This window comes from Periplaneta americana, chromosome 2, assembly GCF_040183065.1.
Source record: "Periplaneta americana isolate PAMFEO1 chromosome 2, P.americana_PAMFEO1_priV1, whole genome shotgun sequence".
NCBI lineage: Eukaryota > Metazoa > Arthropoda > Insecta > Blattodea > Blattidae > Periplaneta > Periplaneta americana.
Genome location: NC_091118.1, coordinates 186,851,938 through 186,876,841, shown reverse-complemented (window position 1 = coordinate 186,876,841; position 24,904 = coordinate 186,851,938). Strand labels below are relative to the sequence as shown.

At 33.8% G+C, this 24,904-nt stretch overlaps 2 protein-coding genes across 2 annotated transcripts; both read left to right on the top strand.

Annotated features, from left to right (window-relative positions):
* Window positions 1-3,230: 3,230 nt before the first annotated feature.
* Window positions 3,231-8,327, top strand: Muted (biogenesis of lysosome-related organelles complex 1 subunit 5). Its single transcript, XM_069819150.1, has 4 exons — window positions 3,231-3,359; window positions 3,467-3,549; window positions 4,299-4,487; window positions 8,160-8,327. The coding sequence occupies exons 1-4, from the start codon at window positions 3,341-3,343 to the stop codon at window positions 8,325-8,327; spliced, it is 459 nt and encodes a 152-aa protein (XP_069675251.1). The 5' UTR covers window positions 3,231-3,340.
* A 95-nt stretch (window positions 8,328-8,422) lies between these two features.
* Window positions 8,423-24,457, top strand: LOC138694943 (transmembrane protein 199). Its single transcript, XM_069819148.1, has 2 exons — window positions 8,423-8,837; window positions 15,377-24,457. Exons 1-2 carry the CDS (start codon window positions 8,423-8,425, stop codon window positions 15,643-15,645), a joined length of 684 nt encoding a protein of 227 aa, XP_069675249.1. The 3' UTR covers window positions 15,646-24,457.
* The last annotated feature ends 447 nt before the right edge of the window (window positions 24,458-24,904 follow it).

Genomic DNA, 24,904 nt, shown 5'->3' with positions numbered 1-24,904 from the left:
CAAATGGTCCTAAAGAAAGAAGTCGCAGGGCGCGAGATCTTACCGTAGCCTCGGACAATCTCAGTGCAATAGAATTTCGTCCAGGTGATTTCTTCTTTAATGTTGAACCTGTGATACGAAATGAAGCCACCCACCGCAAAATTGTATTCCGAGTTGGAATCCTAGAGTGACATCCGATGTCGAAATGAGTCCTGAGTGGCGATCACAGACTCTTCATTTTTCAAAAATGTCTCTACGATGAAAGCACGTTGTACACCAGACCAACACCATATTTTCAACTGAAACTGCATTCTATGGCTGACCCAACAGTCGTGGTCCCCCTCACTATATCTCTCTCCTCGTTGCGTATCGATAGTTTGAAATCCATCCGTTCTTTCTGACGCACCCTTTATATATATATATATATATATATATATATATATATATATATATATACACATTAATAAATAAGTTGGGAAGGTCCCATGACACAAAAATTTTTGTCTCGTCACTAAATATTTTGGATAAAACGATTCCACTAAATGGACCAGAGGATTAAGATGAGAGGCACATCCCCAGTCACTTGCCACCTTCTCCCAGTCTGTATCCGCGCCTGTTCGAAGCTTCAGCAATCAAGAGTCTTATCACTGACTCACTTTCTCTGTTGAGTTCTTTATGGTTGACAAGTCCATTCAATGGGAAAATTATATCTCAACACATGGTTGCAAAAAAAAAAAAAATGAATGCCTGAAATTTTCATAATGCAGCATTAACTTTCACGCAGACAATAGGCCTATATCCAGATATTCGTAAATTCAACAATTGTAGGCCTTAATAGAAAAATACGAAGGGTCCTGCCGTAATACGAGCTAGCCAAGCATTGCTACTATGCGCATAATCCTGACTAGACTCTTCCAGGGTATCGACGATACGACCTTGACGGGATGTGTAAGTTGTTCCGAAACATCGTAGAAAACAAATCCGAGCACACTTTTGCAAAGCGAAACCATCTTCACAAATCACAACTTAATCACCGTGAAAAGCCACGCAAATACGTATAACTTTTTTATTATTACTATTTCCTAGTAACAAAGAACTGTCAAAACAATCTTCGGTAAATTCATGAATGACTGAATAAGAATTATATGAATATTATTGAAATGTTGGGCCCTGAAAAAGCTATTACTATACAAAAATCCAATACGCAGCTTCGCCTATCTATAAAAGTATCAGATAAAAATGAATAGATGAAGATATTCTGAGTACTGTACATCTGAAGTACCCTGAAATTTAATTTCAAAATTACCGACTTCATGGAATTCAACTGCGTATGAAATTTTTGCTCCGTATGGCGTAACCTTTAGTATACGCCCATTTCAAACATATTGGCTCAAAGACTTATTGAATGTGGGAGAAAAGTTGTAAAAATTGTTTTGACTGAACGATAACGTAATATTCCGAACAAGTTGAAGACAAACAATCATCAAGTTTATGTTGTATGTTTATTACAATAAAAATTACCAGTATGTAAGATGGTGTCATGTCTTAATTTATAAATTTCACAAACTAACAGAACGCAACATACCAAAATAATCAAGAACTATTTTCGTTCTTATAAAAAAAAAACAATTACTATAATGACACTTCGAGACAGCAATGACGTGTTTAAATACAATGCGCATACCAGTTACATGAAAATGAAAATAACTACTGTAGGCGAAGAGTAAGTACTGTCTAATTGCACGAAATTTGGACGAAACGAAACAAATTCTTTAGCATGAAAGTCCACCGGATAGATCTAGGCCTACTTGTTTGCTATGTCAATGTAAGGCGTCAATAAGATGGTGGAAATAACGCTACACTGTATGCCTGATACAATACGCATATCTACTACATCATTCACGAGCAATATTTTGTTACGTTCATCCTCCCTCAGTCAGTTAAGGTACCGCAGATGCTATCAGGAATTGTTAGCTACTTGTAAACATTTCGACTCTTGCGTTACGAAATGTCACTTCAATCTGATACTCGTATAATTATTTTAGTTGCAACACACCCCTATCGTTAATAAGATTCTCGAAAGTTTCAATTCAGGAGTTGTAGAAGGGGTAACATTTGCATTCACAGAAACAAGTACTGTAACTGTCACAATACCTTTCAACCCCTTTGACACATGACTACTGCTTCCACATTAAATTCATTTCTGATCTGATAAGACTGAAGTGGCTGACACTTTCTACGTATGGAAAATACATCGTATTCTGATAACGCGACGTTTTTCCTCGTTGCCGAATGGTGGGGGGAAGGGAAGCCAACCAATTGTTTACTACTAAACCAACAACCACAAACACACGCTAGTGTACCACTCTGCGCACATACGATGACACTGCATTCAGTTGCAGATATTGCATCGTGCTAAGATAAGAAAACAGTGGTTCAACAAATGACATGCACACAGTGCTGATAATGCAACACTTGTTATTGGATGAAAAAAAAGAGATCACTTCAAACACAATTTTGACAGCTTAATCGTTTACGCAATTATTATCCTATAAAACGACTTTATGAGTTTAACTAAAACATCAAAATAGTTTTAGTAAGTGCGATATGCCAATAACAGTACATTCTGCCTTGCCGGTATTATATCGAACTTAATCTTTGGATGCCACACAAATGTAAACAACAATATTACAGGGATTAATGACACATATCTGACAGAAAACACAAGTCACGCTAATAACATCACTAAGTTTAATAACTATACAGTTGAACAGTAACTGCTTTCCTCTTAAAACTCCCTAAATTCAATAAAGATATTAATTTACCTCTTCCAAAGATGCAATTGTCTGTCTACATTGTGGCATCCGTGACACAAACGTCGATGTTGTTGGCGAATTATAATCCTCACGAGTTTCTTCAACAAATTCACTCACACGAATCAAACCCGGCATGTTGACGATTTGGCCTGAAAGAATTTTCAGCCCAAAACGACAATATACTGTTCACACTACTACATTTGCGATTAAACACTACCTTTCACTTTCGAAACTCAATGAACACTGGTGTCTGGCCGTTTTAGGAGAACTCTAATTACCCACAATTCCCATTTCCGACAAGGTTCTTCCCTTTGCCACAGATGGCATTACCTATTTGACATACGATGGCAATCGAATCACCGTCTTGCGGGTTACAAGGCAGATGCATAAGAAGGCTGTGCATTCACGGATCGATATTGCTCGAAATGCTGAAGCTTAACCAATAAGAAACGTTGCGTTCGGAAGCTATAGCGAATTATGACCGATATGTTTCCCGCCCTATTCTCTCATTGGATTACGTTGCATGCTGATGTCTGCACTGCAATATGGCAGCAGTCATCAAGGGTGAGGCTTGTCATGTGATGCCTATATTGTATATTGTTTTTAATTGCTTCATATTTGGTGAGAAATAATCAGACGTGTCAGTTATATAAATGTAAATTAATTTTCAGATGTTGGGGAAATATGGACTCGCCTCTTTGACCATCGACCTTTCTTAAGTGGAGAAATAAAGTTCTTTCTGAAGGAATTTGAAGTAAGCAAATTAGAAAAATAATAAACAACGAAACCAAAATGTTGGTGATTCTAAAGCAGCAGCATCTATTAAAGGCATGTGTTTTGTAGGAAAACCAATTTTAATCACTAGTATGGAAGTATAATGAAATAAATTGTGAGGTTTCAGAAGTGAAAGTGATATGCTGATAGTGTGTATGAATAGCCTTTTTTTAAGTCCAGTGTGAAAGTATAAATTACAGAATACAGAAAGCATAGTTCGAATGTATGTTAGCATAAAAAAGGAGTCACTTTTCACTGAATTTTCAACCTGGAAGGTTTGTTTTTTATATCGAGTATATAGAAATTGTTGATCTATGTGAAAGTTTTCATACATTTGACATAAGTCCATTTGTGTGTTTCACAGCTTTAAAACTGTAACAACTGATGTATGGTTATGATGTATATACGACGTAAGAATTGTTCGACAGTAATGCTAATATTTACGTAAAAGTGCAAATAAACCAAAGTTTTGGATAATTAAACACTTCAAGTAAACAATAGGGAATTAGAAACGATTTCTTAGATAAATCGACAACTATGTTCATTTTTATGCATATCAGAGATCAGAAACATTACATTGCTCAGATACAGAATTGTGTATTCATTGAGGAATGAGATTGAAAAATGAAAATACTATTGTGTATAAGTAAGATCACAATAATCGAGCACAGTAACTTGTGAAGATATCAGTGCCCGCATGCCTGTTCTTTTTTTTTTTTTTTTGTACAGGAAAAACGAGCAGATCGAGAAGTAGAGAGATTGTTCCAGATTCTTGAAAGGGCAACAGAAATCAAGGAAACACAATTAGATAGAGTAAAATTAGCATCTGATGTCCACTTACCAACCCTAAATGCCAACCTTGAAGTAGCTGTGAGCATGTGCAACAGAATCCTTGAGAAGGAAGAGGAGCACCGTTCAGTAAGTCGGGAAATAGTAAAATTTGAAACGTGGATACAGTTTCACTTAATCATGTTTTGATTGAAGTAATTTAAAATCTAGGAACAAGTTCGCAATACTGGAGCCGCTTGTTTTTCACATATGCCAATTATGCATTAACTCGTGTCTACGTGAGTGAGGAAATAAAAAGGCTGGAGAAAAGAAACTTTTTTTTTCGTTTAAATTCTTTCCCTCTCTTCTCATTTTCTACTACCTTCATTGCATTTTGTATGAATTCATATATATTTTAATATTACATATTTACATATCTATTGGAATCATCGGGTATCGATCCAGAAACCTTCTGCTTACGAGTCTCTTGTCTTCACCGTTAGACCACGACATCGTTGAAAAATTCCAGGTTAAAAGTGTTTATAAGACAGGCTTACCTTATAATTGTATTTCAACTATCGATGCAAATCACTGCATCCATGTAGGCCTAATATATTATGGAAATGATTTTAATTTAAATTTTGCGAACGATATCCGCATATTTTATTACTTCAAAACTTCACATTGGCATTACGAATGAAGACAGTGAGTACCAAAACGACGTATTATGTGTAGGCTGTATTTGTATATTAATACTTGCTCTATCTGTAAAAACGTTCATTTCATATAGGCCTAGGCCTACGATACTAAGTTTTACCAAGCTTAAATTGCTATTAGACTTTCGCCATATCTAGCCACTCTATAATAGGCCTATGCCTAAACCGACATAACAGACATAGCTACGAGCATCAATGTTAACATGTCTACGAGATGTAAGATTAGTCCAAAAGTGGCATATGTGAAAAGTGGGTAGTTTCTACAATCTATAAACAATTAACATACATCCGCTATGTGCACTTTAGCCAAAATCAATTCTTTGTAATGTTCACCTATATCGCGTCACTATGCAGCATAGTGTAAAGAGGCTGCAACTGTGAACTATATTAAATATCCAGCATCTAAAACTAAATTTCGTTTTACACAAAAATTTCAATTACTGAACTCATTGCAGGTAAGGTCAAGTGGGGTAAGTGTGACACCAGGTGTGAAATGTTGCTTCAAATTAAGAAAGGAAATTGTAATCAGAAGTGAAATATTAGTGTAGCTTATATTTTTATCTACGATGTTGGAAGCTATGTTGAATGAAGAGTTGATATGGAATAATGAATTTTGTGCATTATGGAAATATTTCATTTTACATAGACCTACATGTTCAACTTTGTCACGAAAATTTTGGACGATTGTGTATACTGGGGTGGGGGAAGGGAGGGGACGTTACAAATGTTGTTGGTCTTATTTTGGAAGGTAATATAGCATGCATAGAATGTGAGAAATTAAATGTTATACATGAAACTTGTTAGCTGGTGTAAGTCACACTTACCCTGATTTTCTGGACTAAAAAGACTGGGGCAAGTGTGATCCAAGTATTACTTGGTAGGGACGTTAATTTAAATAACACATTATAAAAAAAAATCTCATTCTTTGAATTTCCTATTCAACAATGAAATATTTAAATTTTTCTTCACGTTCATGTTGTTTCATTTTATTTATTTATTTTCTTTATTATTGCAGTTTCATTTACCGTGCTTCATTTAATAAATAATTAAATCTCTTAAGTAATTTTCTGTGCAAATTGTATTGTAGTCAGAGGCATAGGTAGGGGGAGGAGGGGCTCACCGAGCCGAAGGCTCCCCATTTTTCAAGAAATATTTTTAAATTACATGAGATTTAAAGCATAAAAAAAATTCATTGTCATTGCAAGTGCGACACTGAAAGAAAAATATTGTTTGACTATTTCTATCGATAATGGCCAATATTTAGAAAAAACAAATCCTTCATTTTTCTGCTGACAAGTTGTTTTAAATTGACCGATTTTCAGATTATTCGTGCAAGGCCTTTTTTTTTTTCTTATACTTCAGTGAATGTGTTCGAAAGATTGAAATGACAAGAAATTTAGAATACTTGTGAACTGAGCTTGCACAACTAACAGTGCGCGTCATAAAACAGCAACAATCGACACACAGCTGTAGTATAAACAGTACATTACATACTAGATAAGCGAACCGAACTGAAAAAAATTTATGAAAGCTAAATCTAACAACGTACTGTACAGCAATTTCAATGCAGTAATGTATTTAGTACTGTAATTAGAAACAATAGAATATAAATTATATCATATTTTGAGTGTCTAATTTCTTAGCGGTAGAGCAACAAAGGATGTTTTGTCTTTCTAATTACAATTTGTTAACTTTTATTTTTTTTTATTTATTTATTTTTTTTTTTGTCGAATATTGGCGAAGTTATTTTAAAATAGATCATTACAGTATAGAGATTTCAACTGATATGATTAGGTGGTGAGGTGATCAGTATTCTGATAAAAGACAGAGAAACATTACTGATTACTTCATCCAGAAAACAAAACTGTGAAAATTCTGCAATAGCAGTGACCCATGGGATTACCAGTGCTTTTAAGTTCAGTGATTAAACTACAGCCTGATATTTTTATTCTACCGTAAAAAAATAAAAATAATTTTAAATACATTAAGTTATAGTCCCGTCGCCCTAATTTCTAGTAGCCAATCGCGTTGCAGGTCGGCTACATTTAAACGTCTGCGTCTTGTGATTCGCTTATGAAAACGTTATTCATTTCTTAAGGCTCGATAAATACTTAATATAATCGCCCGCCATTTTGGCTCTTTCGTTGACGTTCGCAGAAACCACACAAAGACGTTATTTGCTGCTCAATTATTTGCTGAATTACAGTGTGTTTGATTTATTATCATAGGAGCTACGACATGATAATGTTTAACTGTGTGGCAAATAGATTCCTCGTATGGTAGCTCGGCAACGAAAGAACAAAAATGGCGAACGATACTACCTCCCTAGACTTTATAGAGCCTTCACTTCCTAAGACGTAAGCAAAGAGGAGGAGTCACGCAGGGAATAACAGCATCGCGACTTATAGCTTACTAATTATACATAATATATGTTTATGATTTTCTTATGCCAAACGATTACTGTGGCAAGTCAATAAACATTTCTGATTATTCTTGTTTTTCGTTTATTCATGCCGTTTTGTCTGGTAATTAGCACGAATAATCTAGAGTTTGCTGTATAATAACTTATGAAGAGTCTAAATTAATTTTTAAATTTCATAGTAATAAACGTTAAATATTTATCTTTTAAATACATTGCATGAAAGTTACGGGCAAATTTGTCAAGTGATGTTTCCAAAACTTGGCCCCAGCCCCATCTTAAATTCCTGGCTATGCCACTGACTATACTCATGCTAAGTGCAAAGTATTTTCCACATGTATCATTTGTAAAGTGTAGCTTAGTTCTTCCTTATCCATTTGTCTTAACAGTAGTAAAACATGAAGAGTTCGCAGGAAAAACGATGGATGTCACATTTCTGTTAAGGATTAGATAATGATCTAATTGAGTCTATAACTGCAAGATGTAGTGCTGTTTCTATAGAAAATAAAGGAAAAGATTACTGTATTCGTGGTGATAATTCTCCTTTTTACCATTTTTCATAAGAACAACATTAAATTTCGCAGTGATCCATTGAATTAGATAATGACATCAACCTTAAGAAAACTGTGACATTCATCGTTTTTCCCGCGAACTCTTCACATGGTATAATGATTATTCATGTTTTAGGATACAGCCTTGTTAGCAAAGCGTGAAATCAGGAAAGCTGAGTGGGAAAGTTTCATCGAGGATATGACCCAGAAATGTTCAAAAGTGGATGCCACATTTGAAGAAAAAGAAGAAGAACTGAGGGAGTTTTACTCTGATCTAGAAAAGAAACTTCACATTGGAAAGTAAAAGACATTGTTTTATACAGTGCATCTATGTCTGAAAGACAATAACGACATTCACTTACATTAGTTTTTGTTAATAGAAGGGAAGAAAATATCAAAATGAATTCTTCCGTAGATCCACTGCTTCAGTTCAAGCCTTCTGAAAAACTGAAAGAATTCATTATAAACAGTATAACAGTAAATGATACGGACATTCCTGAAGGAATTAAAAAATATAGGCTAAGCGTTATTCAGAAAGATGAGGAAGAAGTGCATCTCTGTCTTGCTGATATAAAGTGGCTTCAAGACCAATTTGTGATAAATCATGATAGTGACAGGCCAAATTCGTTTCATGACTTGATGATTGGCTGTGATGTGAAGTTACCGCAGCCGAAAATTGAACCCAGGAGTCAGGAGTTGGAAGCCCGAATCCAACGCCTCAAAGCTGAGCAAGCTACTAGAGATTACAAGGCAATGACGAAGAATGTTGATTCGGTACGAGCCCATGAGCCAGAGGAGACTATCGCGTATCAACGTAAGTAAAATTATACATCTTGATTACACAACTTTTAACACTGTATCACTTCGGAATATGTATGATAAGAACTTTCTGTGTTAAATTTTAACGTACCTTGTTAACATGTTTCGACCTATTTTGGGTCATCTTCAGAACTGGTCGTTGTTGGTCTTGGCGTCTCTTGTTTCCTGTGAGGGTGCGTTCGTAGTGTAGAGTCAAAGAGTGTATGTTTTTTGAAATTGAGTTGTGTGTTGAGAATATCATTGGGGCACAGTCTACTATATACAGTCGCGAAGCTCAATATGTAGTAAAAATGCAAATATGGGTAGTTGCCCACCACTAGGATCGCTACTACCGCCTCATCATCGCAGATCTCTCTCCTAGTAGACGACAAAATATGTTATACTTTCGTTGTATTCTTTTGGAAAAATTAACACCTTCCTTCCATTATTGAAATATTAAATGCATAAAGTTAATTTATTATTTTAATGAAGTATATTAAATTCCACCATAAACTCGTACATATCTGCAAGAAATAGGTTAATATTATTTTTGTTTGTGCAAAACGAACTGAAATTTACCATAATCACGTCACTCATTCAAGATTATAGCGATAATTAACTATGAAACCAATAAATATTAATTTGCATTTCCCTTTACAACAATAATAATGGAAATATGAATTAATGGAGTAACTTACGCGTACCGGTACTTGTAGTGTAGGCTTACGTAGTTAACAAAGTGGGATGAGGTTAAGCAATAATAATCACACCAGAATTGGAAATAAAACGTGATCAATAAATTTTATTGTAACAGACTTTTTCTACGTCTCTAGTAAAGTAACAAATAAAAATAACAACAAAATTAACAGCTATAATTAAAAACATATCCTTTGAAAAAAAAAAATTAGGCCTAAGCAATAATAATCCCACCAGAATTGAAAATAAAACGTGATCAATAAATTTCATTAAAACAAACTTAATTTTTCTACGTCTCTAGTAAAATATTATTATTCCAATTATTGTATTTTAGCCATTAACATTTTCATTACAACCAATAACGAACATTTCACAAGCATCAATGTGAAATACGCAACAAGCTAGCACTCGATGGAAATACGACACAGTCCAAAGTCGACAATGGACAGTCTATTGTTTCTAGTTGCTAACCGCTTGGAGCACTTTATCACGAGATTTGCAAAAAATTACCTCAAGCTTCGCGACTGTATATAGTAGACTGTGAATGGGGTGTGTTTTCGTGTGTCTGTATATTTCATATTGTTCTAGTGTGTTGAGTTTCTGGCTTTTTGGTTGGATGTGTAGTATTTCCATGTCTGTGTTGATGTCTCTGTAGATGTGGTTGGCATTTGTGATGTGTTTTGCATATGTGGAGGTGTTTTGTAATTTTGTTATGGCTGTGATGTGTTCTTTGTAACGTGTTTGAAATGATCTGCCTGTCTGTCCTATGTAGTAGTTGTTGCAGTTTTTACATTTGAGTTTGTATATGCCTGTGTGGTTGTATTTGTTTTGTTTGTGTGTTGAGATGTTTTTGTAGAGTGTTATTTGTTCTGTATGCGATGTTGTAATTTAATTTGTTGAATGAGGTTGCAATTTTATGTGTGTTTTTGTTTTTGTATGTTAGTGTGATGTATTTTTTGTGTTCTTGTGTTTGTGTTGTATTCTTCTGTTTTTTGTGGTTTTGTTTTCTTACGTATTATGTTGTCTATTATGTTGGGGTTGTATCCATTTTCTTGTGCTATGTATTTGATTGTGTTTAGTTCTTCGTTGTAATCCTGTTGGTTCATTGGAATGTTGAGTAGTCTGTGTACCATTGTTCGGAATGCGGCTTGTTTGTGTTGTGTGGGGTGGTTGGATGTGTTGTGTATGTGTGTTGTTGTGGGTTTTCTGTATACTTTGAATGTGTGTTTGTTGTCTACTTTTGTTATTGTGATGTCTAGGAAATTTATGGATTTGTTTTTTTCAATTTCTAATGTTTTGTTTATGTGTTGATCTAGGTTTTGGATCTGTCTTTTGTTTCCTTTGTATAGTATTAGTATGTCATCTACGTATCTGTGCAATATATAATGTTGTCTGCGTGTTTGTTGTTTTTGTTTAGTATGTATGTCTGTCTGTTTCTATGCGGTGTAAGACTATTTCAGCTAGTATGCTGGAAATGGGTGATCCCATGGGTAGGCCTTCGGTTTGTGTGTAATATTTGTTATTGTATGTAAGTAAAATTATTAAGAAATCGTCCATTTATAGTTAGCTATCTATTTTGGGAATTATAACTTTTAATGGTACAAGTCCAAGAGCCAGATGAGAATATTGCATATCAATGTAAGCGAAATTATTAAGAAATCCTCTACTCATAGGTACCGGTATCTATTTTTGGGAATACAACTCGAAAAGTACATAACTAGAATTATTTAGAAACCATTCATTTATAGATATTTGTTTTCGGAATCTCTAACTTAATGGGGATATCTTGGGATAGCTTAAGCTTATATTTTTACTTTCCTTTGGCCTAATACTACACACACATGACAATCCTGTGATGACATGGAATAAGCACAGGGTTTGGGCTTTCATCTTACATATTTTACATTATTCCCTGATTTGTTAGTGAGAGGCCAGTTTCAATTTTCACTAGCAGATCTGAAGTTCATGGCTTCAAACCTGTGAATTTAAAATATATTTGTTAATCTTCCATTATATTGCTTTATTTCTATTAGGAAACATGGACGAGGATAGTCATGGACAAAAGTTTTGAAAATGATGAGTAGATGCTGGGGTGTTGAAATATTTCTTGCCAGGGGTGTATTTTGCCATGCTAGGGTCATGTTGACAACATTTTCAATCAACATCTCTTTCCATTTTTAAAATTAGCATTACGCATTCTTCTGTTCATGTGTTCCTTCATTGTTTTTCTTTCAAAGTCTAAGACATTGCAAACAAACTCGTTATGAATACAATTTTCCCACTTCTGATTCGTGTTGTTGTCATTATGGTCGGTATAAATTTCTGTGATCTTAGATCAGCGCTAAACAAAGTTCACATAACATAAGATCAATGTTATGCAACACAAATAGGCTATAAATAGAACTCTGTTCACTTCCAGATGTTAATTTCCCACTTGAATAGCATTACAGAACCTTAGAATTGATCTTTGAATTGGGGCGGTGTGTTCCAAACTTCTTAAGTACACCTGACATATTTTGGGAAGCAAGAAAAACTTAAATTTTTTATCAAACTGTAAGTTAATTGATGAATTGTTCACCACCAAAATGAAATATTATTTAATAAGAGCATGTTTTGATACAAAATTGTTTGCAAATATCAAGTTTTGTTGCAACATAAGAAATAATAGAAAATTGAGTCAGTCACAAGTAATGATAAACAAAATTACAGTTTTATTATATTATAATCTAAACCTGAAATATTTTTTACCCTTACACTTAGTAATAATGGAAGGCTAACATTATTTTAAATTAAGTGTTAATGAAAATGTGTACAGTTGAAACTTCTGTTATCATATCACACCCTCAATTCAAGGCATCTTGATATCTATATTCATCAAGATGCACTGTCACCTTTACTTTTTAACTTTGCTCTTAGAATATGTCATTAGGAAAGTTCAGGAAAACAGAGAGGGTTTGGAATTGAACAGGTTACATCAGCTGCTTGTTTATGCAGATCACGTGAATATGTTAGGGGAAAATCCACAAATGATTATGGAAAACAGAGGAATTTTACTGAAGCAAATAAGGAGATAGGCTTGGAAGTAAACCTCGAAAAAATGAAGTATATGATTGTCACGTGACCAGAACATAGTACGAAATGGAAGTATAAAAATTGGAAATTCATCCTTTGAAAAGATGAAACAATTCAAGTACAGTAACAAATATAAATGACGCTTACTTACTGCTTTCAAGGAACCTGGAGGTTCGTTGCCGCCCTCACATAAGCCTGCCATCGGTCCCTATCCTCAGCAAGATTAATCCAGTCTCTACAGTCTCTCAAATCCATTTTAATATTATCCTTCCATCTACGTCTCAGCCTCCCTAAAGGTCTTTTTCTCTCTGGTCTTCCAACTAACACTATATGCATTTTTGGATTCACACATATGTGCTACATGCCCTGCCCATCTTAAATGTCTGGATTTAATATTCCTGTTTATGTCAGGTGAAGAATACAATGTATGCAGTTCTGCGTTATGTAACTTTCTCCATTCTCCTGTAACTTCATCCCTCTTAGTCCCGAGTGACACTTGGGAGGAAATTAAATGCAGAATAAATATGGGAAATGCCTGTTATTATTCAATTGAGATGCTTTTGTTACCCAGTCTGCTGTCAAAAAATCTGAAAGTTAGAATTTATAAAACAGTTATATTACTGGTTGTTGTGTATTGTTGTGAAACTTGGAGTCTCACTTTGAGAGAGGAATAGAGGTTAAGGACGTTCGAGGATAAAGGTCCTCAGGAAAATATTTTGGGCTAACAAGCAAATGTTCTGTTGGGGGCAGATAAAAAACTTAAATTTTTTTCTTCTACCATGTTAATAATGTCAAAAGAAGTGCTTATACAAATTTTGTCCACTCGACCGCAATTACGAGGCCGTCCAGAAAGTGATTTTCCCTGGGGCCATTTATAGAAAAAAGCACAATTGCATAGAAATAGTTATTGAAACAGATACAGCAATTGTTGCGCTATTTGCCAACATATCCCCACTGGAATTGAGACAATTTTTGTGTCATAGAAGTCAGCCACCTAGGATCGGAACCAGCCTTTGACTGCGTCTGCACCTCTCTCTGTCGATCCCATGATATGAGAAATATCTCAGTTCCGATGGAAAATATGTTGAAAAATAGCTCAACAATTGCTGTGTCTGTTCCGATAAATTTTTCCAATGAAATTGTGTTTTTTCTTTCTTTTAACGGTCCCTGACGAACTTACTTTTTTACGGCTCTCGTAATTGCGGTCGAGTGGCAAACATTTGTACAAGCACTTCTTTTGACATTATTAACATGGTGGAAGAAAAAATTTTAACTTTTTTATCTGCCCCCTTCAGAATGTTTGCTTGTAAGAGGGATGAAGTTACAGGAGGATGAAGAAAGTTACAAAACGCAGAACTGCATGCATTGTATTCTTCACCTAACATAATGAGGAACATTAAATCCAGATGTTTGAGATGTCCTTCTCAAATGTCTGGATACGGGTAATTCAGAAATGCATGCAGAGTGTTAGTTGGAAGACCTAAGGGAAAAAGACCTTTGGGGAGGCTGAGACATAGGTGGGAGGATAATATTAAAATGGATTTGAGGGGGGTGGGATGTGATGCTAGAGACTGGGTTAACTTTGCTTAGGATAGGGACCAATGGCGGGCTTATGTGAGGGCGGCAATGGATCTCTGAATTCCTTAAAAGCCCTTTGTAAGTATTTGGAACTCACTGCTTCAGTTATATCTTAGGTTGCATGTACTCAAATTAAAGAACTTAATGGGAAACTTTGGAAAACAGACTTAGGAAAACTAGAATAACATCATTGTATAGAGCACATCTAGGTCAGAAAGCATGGGTAGACATAACGGCTCGGTTAGAAAAGCCAATGTACTATGGTAGGAACGATCATGATTTTAAAGTCAAATGTAGGAAACAGAAAACGGATGTAGGTAAATTCTCATTTTTAAATAGAACTATAAATGATTGGAATGACCTACCTGCAGCGGTCTTTGAGGGCTGTCCTTCCTTAAGGAGATTCAAGAATAATTTAAAAAGTTGTATATAAAGTGAAAATTAAAATTAAGGCGACATTCAACATTTAATTTTTTAAGGTGACATGTATTTATCTAGGCTGACCAGTTTACTTCCTTGGTTTGAATTGTAAATTATTTAAAAATAGCGTGTAAGAGGGCCTTAGACTAGAAATGTTTAGTTTAAATGTAGTTCTGTTTATAAGTATGCATAAGGATGTAATTATTTGACTTATTTGAACTGTTGTATCAGTGAAGCGAGGTGAGTCAGTGAAGTTATGGTTTTACAGTGCAGTGAACAGTTCCAATCAGTGATAATTTATAGCATCAATGAAATGTGTTCTATAGTGTCAGTGAAATGCGTCATAATGCCACTACAGGGAATGAGATGAGAGTAAAGTGAAAGACTATTGAGACTTATGTAGGACCTATACATAATTATGCAGGTTGTGTTGTAAAATTAGGTATTTTATTTTATGTTTTATTATTATTGTGTTAAATTGTATTGTGTATTCTTATTGTATTGTGTGTAAAATTGTATATGTGTTGTAAAATTGTATTGTGTATTGTAAATTTTATTGTGTATTGGTTATCATTTTATTGTGTATTGTTAATATTGTATATACCACTGCCACCCGGTGCTTGCCCACTTGCAGTGTAAATACATACATACATACATACATACATACATACATACATATGAAGGAAGAGAATTAACTTCAGTTAATTGTTGTAGACTTTAGTATTTGTATGTCAGTTACATTTGCACTTATATAGTGATATTAATGCTGTTTTCTTTATCTTTCTCTAGTGAAGCAGATCAACAAACAGCTTATCGCTGTTGCGCAGTTCGTCTTCTCAGTCTTGGCCGGATTCGCATTCGGATTCCTGGGCATAGAGCTGATAGTCGGTAACCTGGATTTTGGATTCAGGCTGCTTCTTGGAGTAATGTTCGCACTCATCATTGCTTTGGCAGAAATCTATTTCCTCGCTAAGAAACTTAGTGAAGATTTGCCACCGACCCAAACCACCACTTCACAATACGTATATCCTACTACCTCAAAACCCCATCAAGAATGAATGATAAATTGTAATTCCATATTAAGAATGTTCATGAATAGGCTTTCCCACTCAGTGCACTGCAAAGTAGCAAACAAATATACAAACAGCATACACGCTATAGGTTTTGCAGATATCTTAAATACAGTAGAAACATACTGTAGGTAGTTTTGTTTAAGAATTTCGCTGCTGAAGCAAACAGAGCTGTGTCTAAATAATTATGCCGTCCTTCAGATTTAACAGGAAGTTCTGAGATGAAATCATGATGGATATTTTTAATTAAATGCTTTGTATACTTTTGTGAAATGTTCTCTTCTATATACTATCAGTACCTAAAAGTTGTCACTGAAAACTGAAGAACTTTCAACTTAAAATACAAGAAGAATAAGTTTAAAAAAGTAGATATATTTACAGTTTTTCATCATAGTACATTTGATTTCTTTAAGGACCAATATGTGGGTTTTCATGTGATTATAATTGAAAGATAGTTTTGAAAAAGTTGATACACATGTACCTCCTAGAAGGATTAGTATCTTTTTGATACAGTTCAAACTTACAACAGAATAAAGCTAATTAGTTTCTACTTTATGCTGAAGAATTGCAGTTATTTGAAGCAAAATGAAAAAAAAAAACTTACAAGTCAATAATTCTCATTTCATTAGTTTGATATTCTGTGCTAGATGATGAATGCTAATATGGCAGAAATTGCAGTCTTTGCTGAAACAGTTCCACACACTATATATTTGAAGGTTTATTTCTACCAACTGGTGTCCAGAAATACGTATATGCACAAAATAAAAACTGAATATGCACTGAATTTACTATATTATGCAGTAAGATGATGCTTTCTATCAGCTCCATTTCTAAGATCAAATTAGTAAGTGCTTCCACTGTACTTTTCAACAGACAGCTAAAAACGATATATTCATTTCATAATTCTCTTCCTAAATTAATTATTCATTACTTGTTGGTAGCTGCAAAAATAGTGTAGTACAGCCATCATGCCCGCGATGACTGACCAGTCACGTCCCTGGTGGGAGGCCACGCTTTTGCTGCTAAGATGACATGTATTCTGACGCAGCTAGTCAAGACAATTCCCATTTATGTCAATACTAAAACGTCTATAAATAAAACAATTCTGTGGCCGAGAGGAAAAAGGTCTTAAGTCAATTTTTTGTGAAAATGAGATTTTTATCTATTCTGAAAGCGGAAACAATTCTCTACATTCTGGTAAAACGGCTAAAGTCAAATAAGACTCCTGACTGGATTTATAGAGCGTTACCAAATGTTCTAAGTACTTTTTGAATCGAGCACACACAGAATAAAGGACTTAAGAATATTTAATACTTTATTCCTTACAAACTATCACATGTTTACTTTCCATGCCTCTCTATTAAAAAGGTCTAACTTGTATTTTAGTTATTTTATCACATATTGATGCCCTTTCCTTTTAAAACTGTAAGCACGAGGTAAACAGTCCTATATTGTTTAAGACCTATTTTGCATTCCTAATAATTTACATTTCCCATTTATTTTGACTTGAAAAAGGTATTATGTTTAAATAGTCCCTTCTTCTCAGTTTGGATTGTAGTCTTAAAAGGGCTTAAGTGCGGCTATTTTTGGAAATAATCAAGAAAATTGTTAAATGAGCAACATTACCTATTTTGGAAGAAATATAAACAAATAATATCCAGGAAAAATCTCTTAATTAAAAGAACTCTATAATTGACACCAATTTCAATCTTTCCGCTGCTCTCCTGAAAAGTATAAAATTTTTACTGAAGACCTTTTTCTTCCCAGCCACAGAATTTATCTGTAACTTGACCTCTGGCAGTATTTTTTTTAGCTGAGATGGAGAACAGATCATTTCATCATGGTAAACATATATTCATTAAGGGAACATATTTATATAAAAAATAGAAAATCGTGTGTTTCAACGAGGCGAAAATTCAAACGTAAATTTCCTGACGGCCAGTACCCTCTAGAAACACAATATTAAGGTTATTTAATAGATTCAATGAAACAGGTTCTGTAAATGATAGAAAAAGACGACAAAAGCGCCATGTTCTTATGGAGGGAAAACTGGATGAAATTGGTGCGACATTAGAGCATAGCCCACGCAAGTCTCTGAGATTATTAGCACAGCAGACAGAGATTTCTAAGGCATCTACGGGAGTAAAATTATTTAAACTAAAACCATACAGAATTCCATCATGTCATGAATTACAGCCCCAAGATTACAATTGCAGACTTAATTTTTGTAATTAGATGTTAGAAAAAGTAAATAATGAAGAATTTGATCCCCAATCTATTTTTTTATTATGAGGCTTGATTTCATCTGTATGGCTACGCGGAATGACAAATATTAATCATCAGAGAACTAGATGTTGTGCATGAAGCTCCATTGTAAGTTTTAACGAGATAAGTTGTGCGAGCACGCTTGCCATCTCAGTGGTAGAAGAGCGGGCATGATGGTGAAGACATACTGTATATATTACTGATATGCTATCAGTTTGTGTGTTCAGTGCACAATTGATTGACATCATGTTACAATTTGTTGATTATTTCTGTAAACCTGTACTAATGGAGCTATAATGGTTAAAGTACAAATTTTGTCTTCTCTGTCCCATATGTAATAAAGCCAAAAAAAGCTGGATTGTTTATACAGAGCGTTTGCCTACGGGTGGGGCCAGGAAAGCGGCCTGCCTGCGGTGTCGCTTGCGGGAATCGTCTATCCGTAAGCTTCCGCTTTCTATACTATACTCTGTAGGGTTTTAATTTTAAAAGTTTAGCAGCAGTAAAGACTGATGTTTTTGAAACACTAACTTCCTGTGAAACACGTCTTAGAGAGAGTGTAAATGATACACTGATTTCATCAATTTTTTCTCCCGTCAATACTCTTCGTTTTCGCTTAGGAATTGTAGCATTTATCAACCCTGTTGTCCTTAATTTGTTAACAAGACGTCTAACAGTTTCTCTACCCTGAATTGGAGCACCCGGATATTTCACTTCAAATTGCCTACGCACCTCTCTACATGACTCTGTTTTCACATACGCATCATACATAAAAACTCTCTGTTCAAGCGTGAATTTTGCGTTTTGCATTGTTAACAAATTTTACACACACACTGAATATTTATGCAACTGTGTCAAGAAACTGCACTGTACGTGTTAAATACTGCAACATCTGGCTCACAACTGATAACTTGTCGACCTTGATGTCCTTGATTGTCGAGCGTGTCTCAACAACTGCACACACAAAGCGGCGTATCAGTACATGCTGCTTTCCTGGCCTCACCCGTAGGTGAACGCTCTGTACATTTACCAAATACTGAAAGTATTTTTCATTCTTTATTATCCTCTTTTAACACTTATATATCACTGAAAACTTGTTAAGTTATTTAAATAAATAACTGTTCTACTCTGTTAATATTAAACTATGTATTTTACCTTAATTGACTAGTTTCGATATGGCATATGTGTACAATGATACAATATCAAATCTAAACTAGTCAATTAAGGTAAAATACATAGTTTAATATTACCACAGTGAAGCAGTTCTCTTATTTAAATAACTTAACAAGTGTTCATTGAAAATATTTTTCTTCTTATAACCACAGTCTACTATATATACAGTCACGAAGCTTGAGTTTTGAGGGTGCTAGAAACAATAGACTGCGACGGTACTATTTTGCATTGCCTGTAATGAGGCAATATTAGCGATCCTAGTGGTGAGCAACTATCTAATGTTTGCATATTTACTACGTATTGAGCTTCGTGACTGTATATAGTAGACTGTGTTATAACCATAACTGTAAAACAAAATACCGCATTATTGGTTAATACAAGCTTAAAAAGAGCAAATATGAGCAAGGAAGCTGAAAAACAAAATTAGAAATATTTCACCATCAAACATGCATTTATATGTACGATTGAAGCCGTTTAAAATCATGAATGCAAGTGAGGCTATTAGATGCAAAACTCATCCAAAATAAAAAAAAAATGAGTTAGGCACGGTATCTCATACTTGATATTGTTCCCCACCGTATGCAATTTGTTTCCACGTCAAAACTTGGCTATTTACAGTTTTATGAGGGTCTCTAAAATCATTATTCAATGCATAACTCTCCTAATTCATTATAAAATTTGATGCAAATCTTGCATGAATCTTCCATGAAGTTCTGAGCAAACCTGTTCTTATTCCTAGGTTTATGCTTCTTTAATGGAAAGTCTCAAGCAAAACTTGTCTTGTACTGGTTTTTTTTATCTGTTTTACTCCAATACAGATTTGAAATGTTGTCTGTAATGAATGATGTTTCATTCTGTAGCTTCAATTATTGTCGAGTAATAATAATTATGTTCAGATATATTATGATATAATTAGTTTATTTCCTTCAAAACGTGCCTTGTACATATCATTAAGTAGCATAACTGGTCTTATCCAAAAATAAAATTCAGTTTACACCCATATTTTTTTATTTTCATAAAGAAGGGTGTAATACTATCATACATTATAATGTAACATCATATTTTTTCTGTTTCAGTAACCAATAGCTTGAGTTTCAGGAGTTTTTTGCGATCTGTGGAAAATCATTTAATATGGACAAGGCAAGTTTTGCATCTAATAGCCTCGAGTACAATTTTCATAGAATACCACTTCAAACAGGATTTGTTATTAATTGTATTCTGTTGATATTGCACATAATTTAAATATTTAATTTCGTTTTAATTTATAGCTTCCAATGAAAGACTTTTTGCATATTTAAAAAAAATTTGCATCTTCTTATCATTTTATTTTTATTTTTTTGTACAATGGCAGGATCCTTAACTTTCAGTTGTTCACCTTGACTTTCAAATTGTAGTTCATAGATGATATCATTTAATATAGAGTTTGGCAATTATGCGTGTGAAATGGCAGTCAGTAATATTATACAGTGAAACCTGTTCAAGACGGAAGTGACATGGTCCTAATTTTTTTTCCGTTGTAGACAGGTTTCCATATTATTCAGGTGTGACATTAAAATGGAATATTTTGTGATTCATATACATGAAAAACAAAATGGCATGCCGCAAACTGCAAGAAATGCAAAATATTCCATTTAACACACATCACATTAAATCAGCTTTGTGTTGCTTATTACATTGAGAATCATCTTGATTAAAATCTCATTTTCTGTATAAATATTATCATAGCTCACTCATTAGTCATTAAACATTACTAAAGTTTACTAATCTCATTCCATTTAATATCTAACACTATACTCTAATACTGTACTGCATATCAATGCACATTATTAATTAATTGGACTAGGAGCCATCTATTAGAAGCCTTGAATTCTGGGTTATCTAATTTCTTTGCCAGTTCAATAGCTTGCTTTGCAGGATAGATCCAGAAATTGGCTTGTTCTTTGAAAGGTCATGAAGAACCCACTCCCACAACATTCATTTATTTCCACATAAACATTTGCTTTCTGGTTCCTTTAGTGTCATCAATATTGGCCGCACGCCACTCACTCATTATGATCTTTATTTTTTAAAGTGTCACACCTGAGTTTTCCACAACTGTACTTCAATATTATTTCACATAGACTTTGTTTCTAATTTTCCTTTATCTCGATAACTTTTACTTCATCACTTAATGTTAATGCCACATTTTATGCAACTTTTTTTTTTTTACCTGGAAATCACTACACTTGCGCTCTGTTTAGCTACGACAGTATACGGGTGTGAAGCATTGAAAATCTTTGAAGGGACTCGTCTGCCTAGTCAACAGGGTAATAAAATTTATGACCGACAGGCCAACACACCCTCGTACCCTCTAGAATTTTGCAAAGAAAGCTTGTTTTTATCTTAATGACCTACATATTTCGTATATTCCTTGAAATTACATGCTGTTTCAAAATATAGTTACAAAATATAGTGTGTCCAAAATATTGTTTCCGTTTTGAACAGTAGCAGACAGTTTCTGTTTCCATGTTGGACAGTTTCCGTTTTATTCAGGAAAAATTACACATAATACATACAAATTTCGCCAGGACCAATAAATTGTTCCGAAATAGACAGGATTCCGGATTATTCAGGTTCCGATTTGAACAGGTTTCACTGTATTCATACTTGTATGGAAATCTTTTCCATGTAGTAAAAGTAATTCTTGTAAGACCAGGTACTATAATTCTTTTTTTTTTTCTATTTTTATTTTTACTAATTTGAAAATAAAAGACCTGGGTTCATATTCACGTTTGCATACATTACATAATACAATTCACAGTTAAATTATTTGAACATACTTGCGAGAAAGCCATCAGCTGTTTTCAGCCTTTGTAGGTTTATGGTAGGGAGCCTGTTTCTATCAGTGGAGTAATATTTGCTTAAAATTGAATTTTTTTTATTTATATTTTGCTAAAGTGTCATGCAATTTTACATAAATTACTGTATTTTTACAGAGTCGTTTTACAGCATTTATTTGACAGATGTCAAACACGTATGTCATTTCTAAGACTGTGAATATTTTTCATAAACAGTCTCTTGCAAAATCCAAGTAATATATTGGCTTGTTTCATGTGCTTTAAAATATTACACATTTCGTGGGAATATGTATGTAAATGATGGGTTTCCAGCTTTTCATGAACATTCTGATTGTATGAAACACACGTGTAATATATTATGTGGAAAAATATGTCCAAATGCTTTAATGGAACAGTGCAGGAATTATTATCATGGCTGTGGTAAAAGTTGTGTGTTTAAAAAGAGGTGATATGCCATGAAAGTATAAAATACATGAGAGTAAATTGTAATAATATTATATCATTATATTTAAATGAATAATGGTTGACATTCCTGTTTTGTATTAAAAAAAGTTATACATAAGAATTAAAATTGGATATTGTGAAGGTTTCTTCTTCCATTGGATAACTTGTTCGTAGTGTGGTGCCAAAATAATATCTTTTCTAGAGTGAAATGATAGCAGTAATTTCTCCACCTGAACTACATCCATCCCTCCTGGTTTCATTTTTGGCATTATTTTTCCATCGAAATTCTTGCGTTACAAACAAAGAAATCAAAGATTTACCATTTTCAGTCTTAAGAATTTTTTTCTTTGAAATTATTAATTGTACAATTGTCCTAGTAAAAGAAAAACCTTTAAAAATCTTAAAATTCTTGTAGCTAAGTATCGGTAATGAATAATTCGGGTTTCTTGCCACTAACTCGTTTAATGGTCCTAAGATTTATCTCGAAATGTTATAACTTGGATGTATTGTATTTTCATTTCATCATTTATACAGAACTTACAGCAGAGTAGAATGTTGTAATAACGATTGATCTATAATAATATTTTATTATCTGTATGAATGTATTCAGTTAGCAGTGCCTCGCTATTTTCTTTCTATTTAAATTAAATTATTTTTACAGGAGTGCATTATACCTAATATGTTTGCAGTATCTGTCCAAATTAAAAAGTCTGCTTTCTGTTGGTATATTTTGATGTAATTTAATGTACAGCTATTTTATGAGAATCTGTCAAACAAACCCAATTTCGATTAAATTGCAATTAAGTGCAATACCACACTTCTGAGAAAAAATCTACTGTTTTGTTGATGATAAAACATTCCGTATTTACTTGGAAGTACTTTCATATGCCACTGTCTGCTGCCTTCCAAAATTCAAACAGTAAAATTTACAGTTAACATTCAAAACTACGACTATCTACTTGGAACATGTTCCTGAACCCCAATAGAGTAATTCTTTATGCCAGATGTTAAAGAAAAATTCGCTCAAATTTTAAGCAGTTTTGTGGCTCATCAATGCTCAAATTTCTTACACACTCACCTGCTGGGTAAATGGTGTAACTACTTTCAAGGACTAGTTCCAATTTAATTTAATTTTTCTCAGTGAAGACATGCTTTGCTCATTTTGTTGGTTGCATTTGGCAGAAAACATTGATGAGTAATTGCTAGGTGACGAGCAACTTCGATGAGTCTATCTGGATACGCTTTTGAATATATTGAAGGCATGAAGTTGGCGCCAGTTTTGAGGTTAAATTATATTATTAGGAAACAGTGCACTAAACCAAGGAAATTGTTGGAATAAACATCGCCAATTATTTTACTTCCCATTTCAAAATCTGTCACACAATTTTCAGCTTCTAATTACTGTCCAACCGAGTGGTTATGTCGAATCTCTGTTTCCCTTACCTGTTTCTGCTAGCCCTTCTATAAAGGCTTGTGGCTGAACTGTCTTAGTTATTTCCTGAAAACATTTGCTGTTCGAAATTCTGCTTCTACGTAATATTATACAAATGTTTAAAATAACTTAAACAGAAAGGGCCCCATTAAGTAAGGAACTGTCACGTGATTTCCCACATTTTGATGACCCTGTGACATAACCACTCGGACAGACAGTACGTTATGTATCATTTTATTAAATTCATATTAAGTTTTTCAAAATTCCGCTATCTGCTAAATTTGAACAAATCACAAATTGTGATTATAAATTGAACCTCAAAAATGATGGAAAACATGGCGTATATTCCTCACTGAAATATTACTCCTTGCAGATTTTATGCCTGTTCAGCAGATGCTAGGTCATCAATTAAATAATCAGTATATGCAACTAATCTGCCATGGCCAAACAAGGTTGATAAATACATAAATAAAATATAATCATTGTGCTCTGCCGATTGCTGCCATTATTTTTTTTTTATTTGACAATCATTCAAATGGAATTTTGCCACTGTTTTGTAAAAAATTAGAGAATCTGAGAATTTTGTATGTAATATTTTTTACTTTACTTTCACTTAAAGGTTTCTCAAATAAAAATTCGATGTTGAAGACTACACTTCATTTTCACATCACTGACTGCATTTGTTTGGTCTTCCAGTTCCTATTAACACATACCATCGATCTTACAGCCAATAAAAGTTGAATATATTTGTAAAGAACTTTCCCTTTTTTTGTTACAGTGAGTCAATTCAGTGTCTGGAGTTATTTTAAATCTCAGTAAATACGAGTAACTGAGAGTCGAACACATTTACTCAAATGCCTGCTATTTATCTTTAAAAACTTAAAATTTAAACTTAATAAAATTTATTATTGCTTCTCACTAAGTTTTGTCAAAAAATTTAATGTTTAAAATGGGAAATATCTCTCGTAGAATAATAAATTCACATATTACACTGTAATACATACGATTATTGATACAGGTAAGAATGCAGCAATCCTGTTGACATAATCTATTAACGATTTATTAAAGCAAGTACATAGAGTTATCTTACATCAAATAC